Raw genomic sequence first — 14,428 nt, forward strand, 5'->3', positions numbered from 1 at the left:
TGTACTAGGCCTCTACTGCGGTGTATTAGGCCTTTAATGTGGGGTACTAGGCCTCTACTGCGGTGTATTAGGCCTTTACTGCGGTGTATTAGGCCTTTAATGTGGTGTACTAGGCCTCTACTGCGGTGTGTTAGGCCTTTAATGTGGTGTACTAGGCCTCTACTGCGGTGTATTAGGCCTTTACTGTGGTGTATTAGGCATTTACTGCGGTGTGTTAGGCCTTTACTGCAGTGTATTAGGCCTTTACTGCGGTGTATTAGGCCTTTAATGTGGTGTACTAGGCCTCTACTGTGGTGTATTAGGTCTTTAATGTGGTGTACTAGGCCTTTACTGCGGTGTATTATTCATGACTCAATGAGAAATGAATTTTGCAACTTGGAAAAAAACCAAAAAACACCCGCTGTAACATTTGATCCCTAGGAACATAAAACAAACTGGTAATATAAAAGTATTAGTATCAGAGATATAAAAGTATCAGTGGGGTGACAAAGTAACAGGTGTAGAGTCTAAAACAGAAACCATTCCATGTTTTCACTTCCTTATTGAGGACCCGACATGTGCTTCGGCACATCGCACCGTCCACAATTTCCATGCTTTTGCCTCAGCATAATAAGTTAATTGTATCATTCTAATGATTATAATTATAAGTAACGATGTTTTGCTTCCCAAGTTTTATGCAGGATTCTGCCCTCAGCACCAAAGTTTTATGCAAACCATAACCCATTCACTCTCACACCAGGTGTTCTTTGATCAGGTGGTCCCAAATGCCTCATCAGTTTTGATGTAATTTTAATTAATCAAAATCTCCTACTAATTGTTAATTGATCAGGAAGTCCAAACTCCCTCACCAGCAAAATATCGGAAACGCATGCTGCTTTAGATGTCTTATGGAGGCAAAATACGATCTAAATAATGTCACAATTAGCCCAGATCAAGTGGGTGGATTCGAAGTTTCCCACCACCCAACATTCCAAAAGCTGGATAAACCGGGCCTGAACAGTCGACCAGCCTGCGGCAGAAACAGCTGGGAGTTCCGTCGGAATTGTAGAAGGCGACCCAACCTTCATCGTGATCTAGGCAGACCGTTAAGCGGCGAGGTAGGGGCAGAGCTTCGGTGGCCATGTTGGTCGACCCGGCTGCAGACACCGTTTGACCTCGAGGGAGAAAGAGACGTCCACGGGCGATGGTGATGAGAAGAGAGGGCTGTGCTGTCTCGACTTCCTCACTTCCGCTGTCGTGCCCACTGTCTTGTTCAAACCTGCAAGATGAAAAAAGATAGAGGTTCGATTGCATCGTCCGTCCAGGACCGCGGTTAGGGGGGTAACACGTAGGTAGATGAGGGAGTGACCTTTGTCTACAATATCAATTATAAACAATACAGTATTTCAAATACATCATAAGAAAGACACGATGATGACGCTTAAAGATGTTGAACAGACTGACAAAAGAAATGCACAATAGGCAGCAGAGACAAAGGCATTGAGATGGCATCAATAGTCCTTTCCTTGAACCCAACCAGCCGCAGGCCCTTAACCACCACCGGTCGAGAAAAGTTTGCTTTTTCCCAGAAAGGAAACCAGGAGGACAGCCACATATGTTAGGAAAGAGCTTTACAGATTAAAAACAACAAGCTTAGAGGATGCGAGTGGGCCTTACCATGGCACACAGCCACAGCGTTTTAGCTTGCGGACCGTCGTTTCCCGAGCTAGCAGGCAGCCAGAGGATGGTCTTGCATGGGAAGATTGATCATGTGGGTTAGGGTCAAGGTCGGGGACAACTGTGAGCTGGACACGGTTTCAGGAGGCTAAAACCTCAACACCATTGTCTCTGCTGCTGCAAATAGTTTTATTAGATTATTACTTCAGTATCATATCCCTCCTCGGGCAAGGGGTGGGTTAAAAAAACCGAAATTTAGATTTCCCAATCACCTGTGCTTTCTCTAAAAATGTGGTTCAAAATATATTTGATTAACACCTCTTATTTTCTACCTCATTACTCTGTGTGAAAGTGATAGCGGATGGAGCACCTGGGGCTAGATAGCTGGCGTGATGTTGAGAACCAGTCGGGAAGCTTGGTCGCATTCACCACACCAACACGTACTACACACGACGACGGGTCTACATCGACAACCCATGCGTGGCGGCCCCTGGTGATGGCGAAGTCGCCCACGATGTGATCAACAGGAAGAAAGGTGCCAGTTGGGCACGGGCGTTCGGCCAGCTGGGCGACGATGCCCAATGGTGCTTGGCTGCAGACGGTCCTCCGGTCTTCACTGAGCTCTAGGGAGTCTTTATTGTAGCCACTGCGGTCGTCAAGTCGGAACCATAGCACTAGGCCGGGATGTAAAACAAATGCAGCAAAATGGTTAGGATTTGTCTTGTTTTGATTAACAAATTAAATTTGGGTTTGTGTTCGTGTTAGCATGAACCATGTTTGGGATGAAAGTTTACCAATCAAGGGAGAGTAAATGGAACGGTAAGACTAGGTCAGGTAAGAGGCATATTACAGATTCATGAGATTGTGGTGATGGCATGGGGAGGGGTATTTTAGGCTTTGCACATAAGGAGGATGGTTTGGATTGGTTGGTGGTGGAATGGGAGTAGGTTACAAAAAAATAATGACACTTAAATGGAGGGTTTAGTAAACATTTAGTTCTGTTGACGAAACCATTAAGACAGATACTGGGCTGCCCAGGAAGGTGTTAATGTGAACTTGTGACAATCCATGTGACCTTTGCAAAATGCTCCTTCTGGGTGGTGGTCCATGGTAATTTGCTGTGGAGATCTCACCTTCAGCAGGAGTAGTATAGATAATCAGTTCTTGACTGTAGTCACTGGACCCCGCGGGCCCAAAGGCCTGCACCCTCACAGCATAAGCACTAGCTGGAGAAACAGCCGTCACGCTCGCCACTGCTGCTCCAGATCCCTCAACAAGTGGTCCACAAATCCACTCCTGATGGTTCTCCTTCATTCCTACCCTGGAATCTTTGGGCACGTCGAGCTCTTCAATGCAGACTGCCTCATTAGCTGAAGACCCTGCTTCGTAGAAGCCAATGAGCTGGTACTCTAATCGGAAGCTTTTAGCAGGACCCGAGTCTAGGGGTAAAGACCAGTGGATGTTCAGCCCTCCGTAAGCTGAACACTTCTTGGTGTCGAGTTCTGGGGGAAAGGGAGCTAAGGGTCAAGATGAGAGAGTTAGGATGTTAGATGTCCAACAGCAAGAGATGTTTGCAGCAGAATTTTGAAATACGTAACATTACACCACGATATTCTATCACCACAGAAATTTACAAAGATAAAATATGTTAATCACAGACAGAATGAAGACCGAACCAAAAAGTGGATAAATTAAAATAACTGTTTTCTCATTTATTTAATGCAGCTGAAACTTTTCTCTTTTTATTTGAATACAATAAGTATAAATTCTGGTTCTTAGTTGTTTTTTTTAAGTCCACGTGTGGAGTATAAATTACTAGGAAAAGTACCCGTCCCCAGTAATGGGAAAAGTTTACGTTAATCCGTCAACTTAAATTATTTCATGGACATTTAAAAAGTTCATTGTGTTGCACGATTGGGTTCACTCAGATCCAAAGTTCTGAGCTACGTTTTCTGCTCACTGTGAAATGTTGGTGCAACATCGGGTGGTGGAGGTTGAATTTGTCGAAAAAGAGGGCAAAATGTATTGATTTTAAATAGTGTGTGCCTCCTTGAAGATCTGTATTAACTATGCTATCTGTATTGAACCAAAAAAAAGGGATTTTATTTGTGAATACTTTTTACCTTATGTATTATAACCTTATTATTACCTTATTTTACCTTATATAGGCTACCTGTTTCGCAGCGAGCTTCCTCTGTTGGCCTGAAGAAGTTCACTGAGAAGCAGGTGAAACGTAGCCTGAGATCAGGTCTGCTCTTGCTTGTTTGTTACTTAAATTAGTGGAGCAGATCCAGTTACTTTTTTGGTTGGATTTGCCTTTCTCTTCATATATCTATATATTAAAGCAGGTCTGTCTGTCTGTCTGTCTCTGTCTGTCTGTCCCCGAACTATTCCCTCAGTTTTGAGGCTTGCCCCACCAAACTTTCTGTGAAACCATTTGGGGTTCTAGCAGGTGTCCTAAGATGCGTGGTTTTATAAATTTCTCAAAACAATTGTGATTTCCACCCATACGAAACTGCTCTCTCTCCAAATAACACTGTGTGTGTGTGTGTGTGTGTGTGTGTGTGTGTGTGTGTGTGTGTGTGTGTGTGTGTGTGTGTGTGTGTGTGTGTGTGTGTGTGTGTGTGTGTGTGTGTGTGTGTGTGTGTGTGTGTGTGTGTGTGTGTGTGTGTGTGTGTGTGTGTGTGTGTGTCATTGGTTGTTATTTCCATAATACATAATTTGGGTTTTGGAAGGTGGAAGTATCTACAGGTCTCAAAGTATCTACCTGTGTGTGTTTGTGTGTGTGTGTCTGGGCCATTACTTTTTACCATTTGAGTTTTGTCATCAAAATTTCAACAAAGTTTTATTAAGAAAATGTGGAGAATACAAATTGAAATTTTTGGCAAAAGGTCAAAAGGTCAGCATCACATAAAATCTCCAATTTTTATCCAATTGACATGAAATATTAACAATACGCATATTGGATCATTTAATTGGTTCACTAATCAAAAACTAGAAATCGATTAATTTTAGGTCAAAGGTCAAGGTTGCATAAAATCGTGAATTTTAATTTTGTATTTTTTTAATGTTTTTGTCATGTTTAGCATTTGGAAGAAGAAGATGTCTGATTACAAAGGGGATGCAGATTGAGTTTGCATTTTCAGATGCTTTCTAGTTATTACCCTGCGCTTGCGAAGCGAAAGGCGGGGTCAAGCGATCGGCCTGCGTACGTACGTGTCTGCATTAAAAAAAAATCTTTTCAACAGTTGGTCTGATTGACAAGGAACTTTTGTATGCATCCACTCATGTATAATTTTATGTGATAATTATGACGTCATAGGTCACGTGGTACAGGCACCATCTTGTTTAAATTCATTTTCTCGGCAGATGTTGGTCCGATTGACACTAAATTTTCACCATGTGTCTACTCTTGGAAAACCGAAAAACTTTGGACCTCTAAATCTCCGAAACTGCTCAATGGAAACAATTGAAACGTGGCTCATGGTAAACAACTCAGCATGGGGAATCCAGGAGGTGCGGGCTTGTCGCTCGTGCAACAAGCATTGGGATGGGGTGCTTTGCAAAATTTGGGGTGCCATGGGATGGCCCCGCAGGTAACGTTGAGTCTTGTGGCATCCACCGGGGGATGCGGTCTGTAGGAAGGGGTTGTACAAATGTTTCGTGGAGTTTTTGAAATTTTGCAAGTTTTCGGTTAAGGTTTTTTTTGTTTGTTTGTTTGTTTTTTGTATACAGAGTCGAGGCTCGTGAAAGAGCTAACATTTATCAAACAAACAAACAAGCAAACAAAGTATATAAAAAGGGGAGCGGTCGACAAGATTGGGCGAGAAGGGGAGGAAGCACACAAACACAACATTTGAGAGCAGGGACATCGGGAGATGTTTTTGGAGGGAGAGGGCCTGGGGGGAGGCAGGATAGGTATAAAACGCAAGGACACCAAGGACTTCCAGGAAAGAAGTCAAAAGTCACCTCAAAAAAGTGGATTTGGGGTGAAATTAGCGGGGGTAGAAAAGATAAAGGTTTTGGATTGGGGAAGATAAGAGATGGTGGTGAACAGCCGTTTTAAAGACCTGGAGGGAGGAGTGGGATTGAAGAGAGTGAGGGAGTTTGTTCCAGAGGCGGGAGAAAAGAAGAATGAAGGAGTGAAGGTGAGCAGAGAGTCTTGATTTTGGCAGTTTAACCATAAGAGGGTTGCAGGCAGATCTTGTGCGACCTGCAGGAATATTTGGGGGACAGAGCCCAGAGAGAGCTGGGGGAGCAAGGCCGGAGAGGAGTCGGTAGAAGACGGAAAGACCACCAACCTGCCTGCGGTGATTAAGTGAAAGGCCCTCGGAGATAGCGTCACCGCGGGAGTTTGTGGTTAAGATAGGTTTTTTACAGGAACGATGAATAATAATTTTGTAAATATTTGAAATGTGATGATTGTTTAAGGGGATAGCATGTTAAGGAGAAGAGGCAGGTAGCTTCGGTTCACTTCCCACAGCCCTCATGAGTTAATTTCATAGGTTAATTAAGTGTGAGACAGTGAGTGTTAAGACTGGAATGGTAGCACCTGCAGTGAACCTAGCAGCGGCTACGGTTCCAGGGAGGGAGGGGGGAGGGGGGGGGGGGACACTGTTATGAATTTTAGGGTAGGGACATATATAGATTCAGGTGGATCTGTGTCGGTATCATGCTCCGGTTGTCGTGATAGGGAATCTCAATGTAATACGTTTTGTAGCCCGAATGTCGGATTAAGCTTCTGTCTTTGTCCCCGGCACAAGGGGGCGGGGCTTGTTAACTAGATTAGGGCATGAGGGTAAAATTCCCTTGTACGTACATCATCCCCTTTGTGATCATTCCTTTGTCCCATATGGCAACGCACCATAGACATTAGTTAGGCCCATTAGTTTTACCACACACACTACTTAAATTCCTCTCCGCCACAATAACAATAAAACTCACTGGAAGCCAGTTCGGGGAACTGCCGCTGGAGCCACAGCCAGCCACATCACCAGCTGGCATAGCAACACACATCGAGCAAGCCCAGGCAATAGCCATGCCCAGAAGGACTCGTGATTGGTCGGGATGGGGACAAGAAGCTGGCCATTGATGGGTGGAAGGAAGACACAAAGGCAGGACGAAGGCCGCCGATTGGCAGGGTAGAGAATTGAGCCTGTGATGTTGGCCGGCAGGGATTGAAAGGGAGGATCGACGAGGTCAGACGACGGGCTGTAAAAGAATTGGCTGACTGACATTTGCTTCTTCTCGTTTCTGGATTCCTTCACGCCCGGACGTCCTTCCCCTCGCCGTAGACGCTTTTCCTGGGTTCTCCTGCTGCCCTCACGCCTTCCTTCACCCTTGACTCTCTCTCCCTTCGGATCCGAACATTGGGTGCAACGCACTGTGACCGTGCCGAATCTGGGAAAGCATTGCACGGCTGAGGAGGTGGGTTGCACACCCGCTCGCTCAATTGGCGCGAGAGGCCTTATCGAGGCCTAGTAAATGGGGGCGCGTCGGGGCCTTGTTCCCGCCAACCGGAGCTGCGTCAGACGACTGCGCTCGGAGCCTGACGATCCCTTACACACTGCGGACAGAGCTAAGCCCAGTACAAACACACACACACAACGTTCTTTTAATTTATATCCTCCTTTGTTTGTTGATACGTCTGATGTGATGGATCTCGATTTAGGACATTTGTTTGCCATCGCGTCCTTGTTTCGGGTTTGGTTTAATAAATCTTATTTTTGTACATTTAATTCCATTTCGTTTGAGATTAATTTCCGCAGGATTGAAGACTGCCCAGATCGCGTCAGATAAAAGCTCCCGCTCCTTCTTCCTCTTTCTCCCCCCTCCCCCCCCCCCCCCCTTCACCCCTCTCCCCTCTTGTATAGTGAAATCCACCATTGAATAACGCCTCAAAGTAAGCTCAATTGGTCATCCGTGGGTGCTCCGTCTTGATAGTCATCCACAGCACAATATATAAATATATATATATAAGTTCAAAACACACCTGGTCACAAGTGTGCCGCACTGACCGGGTCCTCAGTCGAGGTCCTCAGCATCATCCCGTTTCGGCCCTTCAATCTCGATACGGTCAGCTAAGGTGGGCCAGCAGGGGCACGTACACATCCACATGCAGTAACTGCACCTGGATGCGTACATACCCCCACCCCCAGCCAGTGTGAACAACAACAACAACAACAAATCCACATCCAGATTCCACAGCACCAAACAAACATGGTGGAACACTCAAAACACCCACCTTTATACCCTTCACCACTCACCAACAAAACACACCAGATCATTCATACACACACAGACACACCCATACACACACATACATACAGAACACCAACCAAACAACCATCTACACTTACATCATACACCACTCAACACACAAAAACACACTCATGGAAAAATTAATTCATGCAAAAACACACACCCTCACCCACTCACTCATATACACAAAATAAGAAGTGATAAATGGTAACAAAAAAAACAAAAACAAAAAAAACACACACAACCAACCTACACCGTTCGACGTGCCTCCATAAACTTCCTCCATATCCAAAATGAGCCTTTCATGGCAACCTGGGCCACCTTGTCACACATCCTCCTTCTTTCTGTCCCACACACTCCCAGCCTAGCAAGAAATGCAGAAAAGGAATTGCCAATATACCCTCTACACCCCACCTCAAATGGCTGAAACGAAACGCGCCAACCCTTCTCCTGGCACTCTGCCCCCAGCTCACTGTACTTTCCTCTCTTCCTCTCGTGCACCTCCTCCATGTTCTCTTCCCAAGGTACCGACAACTCTCCTAAGATGACCTGTCTTGTTGCACTTGACCAAATGACAAGGTCAGGCCGCAACCTTGTCACACAGATCTCCTCTGGGAATACCAATTGTGGCTTTAGGTCTGCCACCACCTGCCAATCACAAGCATCTGACAGCCCTCTTGCTTTCCACCTCGTCCTCCTCTTTCCACCTCTTTCCACTTGGCCCTCTTTGACAAACCATACCTCTCCCCCATCAGTCTCCTTCTCCTTCTCCACTCTTCTCTCTCTCTCTCTCGATCTCAGCACCTCTTGTTGCACCATCTGCACCACCACCGCCAGCACCTGATCATGTCGCCACCTGTATCTTCTTGCTGCCAATGCTACTGAGCATGCACTCAGTGCATCGTGCACCGTTCCCACACCTCCACACAAATAACATCTCTCCTCCTGCAACAATCCCCACAATCTGAAGTTTACTGGTGACGGAAGCACATCATAAGTTGCCCGCAACAGGAAATTCAACAATATTGGCTCCATCCTCCAAATCTCTTGCCACTTCAATATCCTCACCCGCACACCTTCCCACTTAGTCCAAGCACCTTGCTGTGCCTGACCGACTGCTTTCACATATCTCCCCTCCTCTTCCTTTCTTCTCAACTCCCTCTCAACCATCTTCCTCCTCTCTTTCACACATGCCTTTCCCCATCGCTCATGCTCCATCCACCCCAAGCCATGCTTCCCGTGCTGTACCATCCCCATGACCTCCTCCTGTTGTAACCGCTCCTCCATCTCGTCCACCTCTGCTCTTGCATTCCACTTCCGACTTCCCTTCTTCTCTGGGAGAGCATTCTTTACCACTGCATCACTTGAATCCCGCAACATCATGAACTCCCGCACCCTCACCACCTTAAACTCCTCGGTTAATGATGTCAAGGGAAACTGGAGTTTTCCACCCTGACCATAAAAGGCAATGTTCGTCAAACAGCGTGGCACTCCCAACCACCTCCTCACAAACCCGCTCACCACAACCTCCATCCTCTCTACATGCCCAATCGCAATATCATACATCATCAATGGCCACAATACTCGTGGCATCAACCCAAACTTCAAACACCATACCTTCAACAGTATATGTATATATGTGTGTGTGTGTGTATATATATATATATATATAATATTAGCCATGGTCTGAAAACTGACTTCATATGTTTATTTTATTTCCGATGCATTTATATCGCTGTAGGTCTTGGAACATGATGTAAATCTTCTACCCACTTTATCATCCATTGTACTGGGATTTTGCTTTTACATATCTCTTAGCATATACTGTACATTGCTATGCTACTGAGCCAAGAGGAGATCAGAGATTAAATTGTATGTTGCACAAGAACAGAAAATTGACTGCACATGTATAAACTATCTGTTTGAAAACCCCCCCCCCCCCCCTTCACATGCCTCCCCCCCTTCACATGCCTCCCCCCCAAAGCCCTCTCCCTCCCACAGATCTCTCGATGTCTCCATGTCTCTCGGTCCCTGCTCTCAAATGTTGTGTTTGTGTCCTTCCCCCTCTCTCCCCATCTTGTCTACCGCTCCCGATGTTATTTGTTTTATGTGTCTGTTTGTCTTTCTGTGTGATTAATGTTCGCTCTTTCACGAGCCTCGATCTTGTATACAAAAAAAAAAAAAAAAAAAAAAAAAAAAAAAAATCCTAGAAGAGTTAAACTTTTTTTTAAAGAAAAAAAAATTGCTTATTAAATCCACCTTAACGTAGAGACAACTGCATAACTTCTGTAATAGATACAAATAATCTAAGGAAGGTTTTTCAATTGTATTTCCAACTTTAATTCATTGTATATAGGAGAGTACAAAAATATGTAAAATTGTTTTTGAACAAGATGTACATATCTAATGTGATCGGCTTGCTAACACGAATAGAAACCTCGTCAATTTAAAACATGATGTACAGTTTTGATCAGGATTATATTTTTCATTTGTAGCATCCTAAAGCGCGGCGTTACGCCCGCTGCTTGTGAGCAAGGAGGAAGCGGACAAGCGGTAACATATAAACGTCTTTATTGTAAGACTACACTGTAACACTAAACACTTCCGGGCTGGTCGCCCGGGGTATATCATGAGGCCACGCCTACCCCTCGGGCGTGGCCACCGCCCACTCGGTGCGTGGAATGATGTCACCACGCCAGTGGGCTTTTGTGTCCGCCACACGCGCCCCCCCAGAATTCCCGCGCACCTGGAGGGCCAGTTTGCGGGGCAGACGAATGACCCGGCCGAAGCGCCCCCTGGCGATCGGCGGCGTCCGGGGTGCAGGGATACCAGGTGGGATGCCCCTGGCTGCCCCTGGGATGGGTGCAGGATCGGGGGGCGCCGTGGCGGCGGGGCTGGGCGGTGCCGGGGGTCCGCCCGCAGGAGGGCGGCCCCGACGTGGGGGTCGGGCCACTGGCGGTGGATGGTCCACATCGACGTGGGCCGGCTTGAGGCGGTCTACCGAAACGCGGTCAGGAGTACCGCCGATGTCCAGGGTGAAGTGCTTCGCCCCGGTCTCCAGCACGCGGAAAGGCCCGTCGTACGGGGGCCGCAGTGGTGTCCGATGGGCATCGTGGCGGACGAAGACGTACTCCGCCGTGCGAAGCTCCGGGGCGACGTGCGTCGGTGGGTGCCCGTGGCATGCCGTTGGCACCGGGGCGAACCTCTGGGCGGTCTCTTGCAGAGCGGAGCGCTGCTGTGCCGCGGACCATGGTGCCGTGGAGTCGGGGAGGAACTCGCCCGGCACCCGCAGCGGTTGCCCGAAGACCAACTCCGCCGCGGATGCGCGCAGGTCCTCCTTGGGCGCCGTCCGGAGGCCCAGCAGGACCCAGGGGAGCCTGTCGACCCAGCCGCCGTCGCGGAGGGTGGCCCGGAGCGCGGCCTTCAATGAGCGGTGAAATCGCTCACACAGGCCGTTAGCCTGGGGGTGGTAGGCCGTGGTTCGGTGCAGCCGGACCCCGAGCCCCTGCGCAACCGCCCCCCAGAGCTCCGAGGTGAACTGGGGGCCGCGGTCGGATGAGATGTCTGAGGGGGCGCCGAACCGGGCGACCCAGGTGGCGATGAAAGCCTGCGCGACATCGGCCGCCGTTGTCGACGCCAAGGGCACGGCCTCCGGCCACCGGGTGGTGCGGTCCACCATGGTGAGGACGTAGGTGAAACCCCGCGAGGGGGGCAGAGGTCCCACCAGGTCCACGTGGACGTGGTCAAACCGGCGTTCCGGCACCGTGAACGGGGCCAACGGGGCCTGGGTGTGCCGGTGCACCTTGGCGCGCTGGCACGCGAGGCACGTCCTGGCCCAGCCGCGGACGGCCTTCCGGAGGCCATGCCAGACGAACTTGTCGGCGATCAGCCTTTGGGAGGCCCTCGCGCCCGGGTGGGACAGGCCGTGGATGGCGTCAAACACCTGGCGCTGCCAGCCCGCGGGCACAATGGGGCGAGGACGCCCGAGGGAGACGTCGCACAAGAGAGCCGCGCCCGCGCCGTCGAACGGCACCTCGGTGACGCGGAGGCCCGTGACGGCGGTCCGCAAGGCCTGGACGTCGGGGTCAGCGGCCTGGTCCGCTGCCATCCGGGCATAGTCGATGCCGAGGTGGACTGCGTGGGCGACGGCCCGGGAAAGGCAATCCGCCACCGGGTTGTCCTTCCCCGCGACGTGCTGGATGTCCGTCGTGTACTCGGACACGGCCGAGAGGTGACGCTGCTGCCGGGCCGACCACGGCTCGGTGACCTTGCCCATCGCGAAGATCAGCGGCTTGTGGTCGACGAAGGCAGTGAACGCCCGGCCCTCGAGCAGATGGCGGAAGTGCCTGACCGCCAAGTGAAGTCCGAGCAACTCGCGGTCGAAGGTACTGTAACGGCGTTCGGGCGGGCGAAGCTGCCGGCTAAAGAACGCCAGCGGTTGCCAAGCTCCACGCACCCATTGCTCGTGCACCGCGCCCACCGCGTAGTCCGAGGCATCGGTGGTGAGGGCGATCGGTGCATCGGGCGCTGGGTGCGCGAGCATGGTGGCGTTAGCCAAGGCGAGCTTCGCGCCCGTGAACGCCGTGTCCATCTGCTCGGTCCAGGTAACGTCGCCTTTGCCCGGCTTACCTCGGAGAGCTTCGTGCAGGGGGCGCAGGAGCTGGGCGATACGGGGCAGGAACCGATGGTAAAAGTTCACCATGCCCAGGAACTCCTGCAGCCCTCTGATCGTGCGGGGGCGCGGAAACCCCTTCACCGCCTCCACCTTGGCCGGCAGGGCGACGGCGCCGTGCCTGGTGACACGGTGCCCCAGAAAATCGATTGTGGCGGCGCCGAACCGGCACTTTGCGGGGTTCACAATCAGGCCATGCTGGCCCAGGCGTTCGAAGAGCGTGCGGAGGTGGTGTAGGTGCTCTTCGCGGGACGCGCTGGCGACGAGGATATCGTCCAGGTAGACGTAGACAAAATCCAAGTCGCGCAGGACGCTGTCCATCAGTCGCTGGAACGCCTGAGCCGCATTCTTCAGACCGAAGGGCATGCGCAGGAACTCGAAGAGTCCGAATGGCGTGATGACCGCCGTCTTCGGGACGTCCTCCGGCCTGACGGGGACCTGATGGTAGCCGCGTATGAGGTCCACCTTCGAGAAGAAGGACCTGCCCGCCAAACGGGCGGAAAAGTCCTGAATGTGGGGGACGGGGTAGCGGTCGGGAGTCGTGGCGTCATTGAGACGGCGATAGTCCCCGCACGGTCGCCATCCCCCGCCGGACTTCGGCACGATGTGCAGCGGCGACGCCGAAGCGCTCTCTGAGCGCCGAACGATGCCGAGTCGCTCCAGGGTAGCGAACCCCGCTTTTGCCACCGCCAGCTTCGTCGGCTCGAGGCGGCGTGCCCGGGCGTAGACCGGTGGCCCGACGGTGGGGATGTGATGGGCCACACCGTGCTTGACGGCCCCCGCCGAGAAGGTGGGCCGCGTGAGGGCCGGGAAGCCGGCGAGGAGGCGGGTGAATGCGTCCGCTGCCGGAAGCGTACAGACCAACGTGGCCGGAACCGAATCGTTCGGCAAGCCGCTTGGCAAGCCGCTCGTTGAGCTGGGCAACGCACATGCGAGCGAGCTGAACGTCTCGGCCTGGACAAGCCGTCTGCGCTTGACGTCGACCAGGAGCCCATTAGCGCACAGGAAGTCCGCGCCAAGCAGTGCCATGGGCACGTCGGCGGTGACGAACGTCCATCGGAAAACCTGCCCTCCAAACCGCAGAGAGAGGCAGCGTTTTCCGTACGTACGGATGGGCGTCCCGTTCGCGGCAAGCAGCGCGGGGCCCCCACCCGCGGCGTGCTTGTCTGACGTGCCGGCGGGAATGACACTCACCTGTGCTCCCGTGTCGCACAGGTAACGGCGCCCGGGGAAGGTGTCCGTTATGAACAGCAGGCTGCTCGAACGGCCGGCGCTCATCGCCACAATTGAGCGCCGGCCCGGGCGTTTCCCGACCCGTTGAAGGAGCACGGCGGATGACACCGCCGAGCTTCGTGGCCGAACTTGGCGTGGAACCAGCACCAGGTGGTGGAGCTGGAGGAGTGCGGCTGGCTCCGCCAGGCCGGTGGAGTCGACGGGTTTCCCCGCGGTGGCGGTTTTCGCCGCGGCGGTGGGCGGGGCGTGGCGGCGTTCACGAGGTGCGTATCAGCATGCTGCTGAACCACAGCGTGCTGTAGAAGATGATGCTGTGGAACATCAGCGTGCTGTAGAAGATGATGCTGTGGAACATCAGCGTGCTGTAGAAGATGATGCTGTGGAACATCAGCGTGCTGTAGAAGATGATGCTGTGGAACATCAGCGTCGAAGGCCGTGACGGCCACGCCAACGCTCGCCCGCGTGTCCGAAGCGGCGAAGTACTTGTCCGCCTCGGCCGCCAATGCTCGGGGTTCCGTTAGCCCGGTCCCGGCCAACGCGAGGCGAACCTGCGCTGGAAGTTGGCGACGGAAAAGCGCCCGGAATAGCGAACCGGGGGCTTCGTCG

At 51.3% G+C, this 14,428-nt stretch overlaps 1 protein-coding gene across 1 annotated transcript in view; it reads right to left on the reverse strand.

Moving 5' to 3' along the window:
* Positions 1–898: 898 nt before the first annotated feature.
* Positions 899–14,428, reverse strand: part of LOC137436340 (E3 ubiquitin-protein ligase Trim36-like) — a 98,476-nt gene continuing 84,946 nt past the window's right edge. Inside the window, exons 10-13 of the mRNA XM_078765935.1 lie at positions 2,790–3,173; positions 2,027–2,330; positions 1,657–1,728; positions 899–1,258 (exon numbers count right to left, since the gene is read on the reverse strand). Of these exons, the coding sequence (XP_078622061.1) occupies positions 922–1,258; positions 1,657–1,728; positions 2,027–2,330; positions 2,790–3,173 (1,097 nt within the window). The 3' untranslated portion in view covers positions 899–921. The remainder of the gene's footprint in view (positions 1,259–1,656; positions 1,729–2,026; positions 2,331–2,789; positions 3,174–14,428) is intronic.

The sequence above is a fragment of the Myxine glutinosa genome, chromosome 11 (genome assembly GCF_964187855.1).
Source record: "Myxine glutinosa chromosome 11, kmMyxGlut1.1, whole genome shotgun sequence".
NCBI classification, from domain to species: domain Eukaryota; kingdom Metazoa; phylum Chordata; class Myxini; order Myxiniformes; family Myxinidae; genus Myxine; species Myxine glutinosa.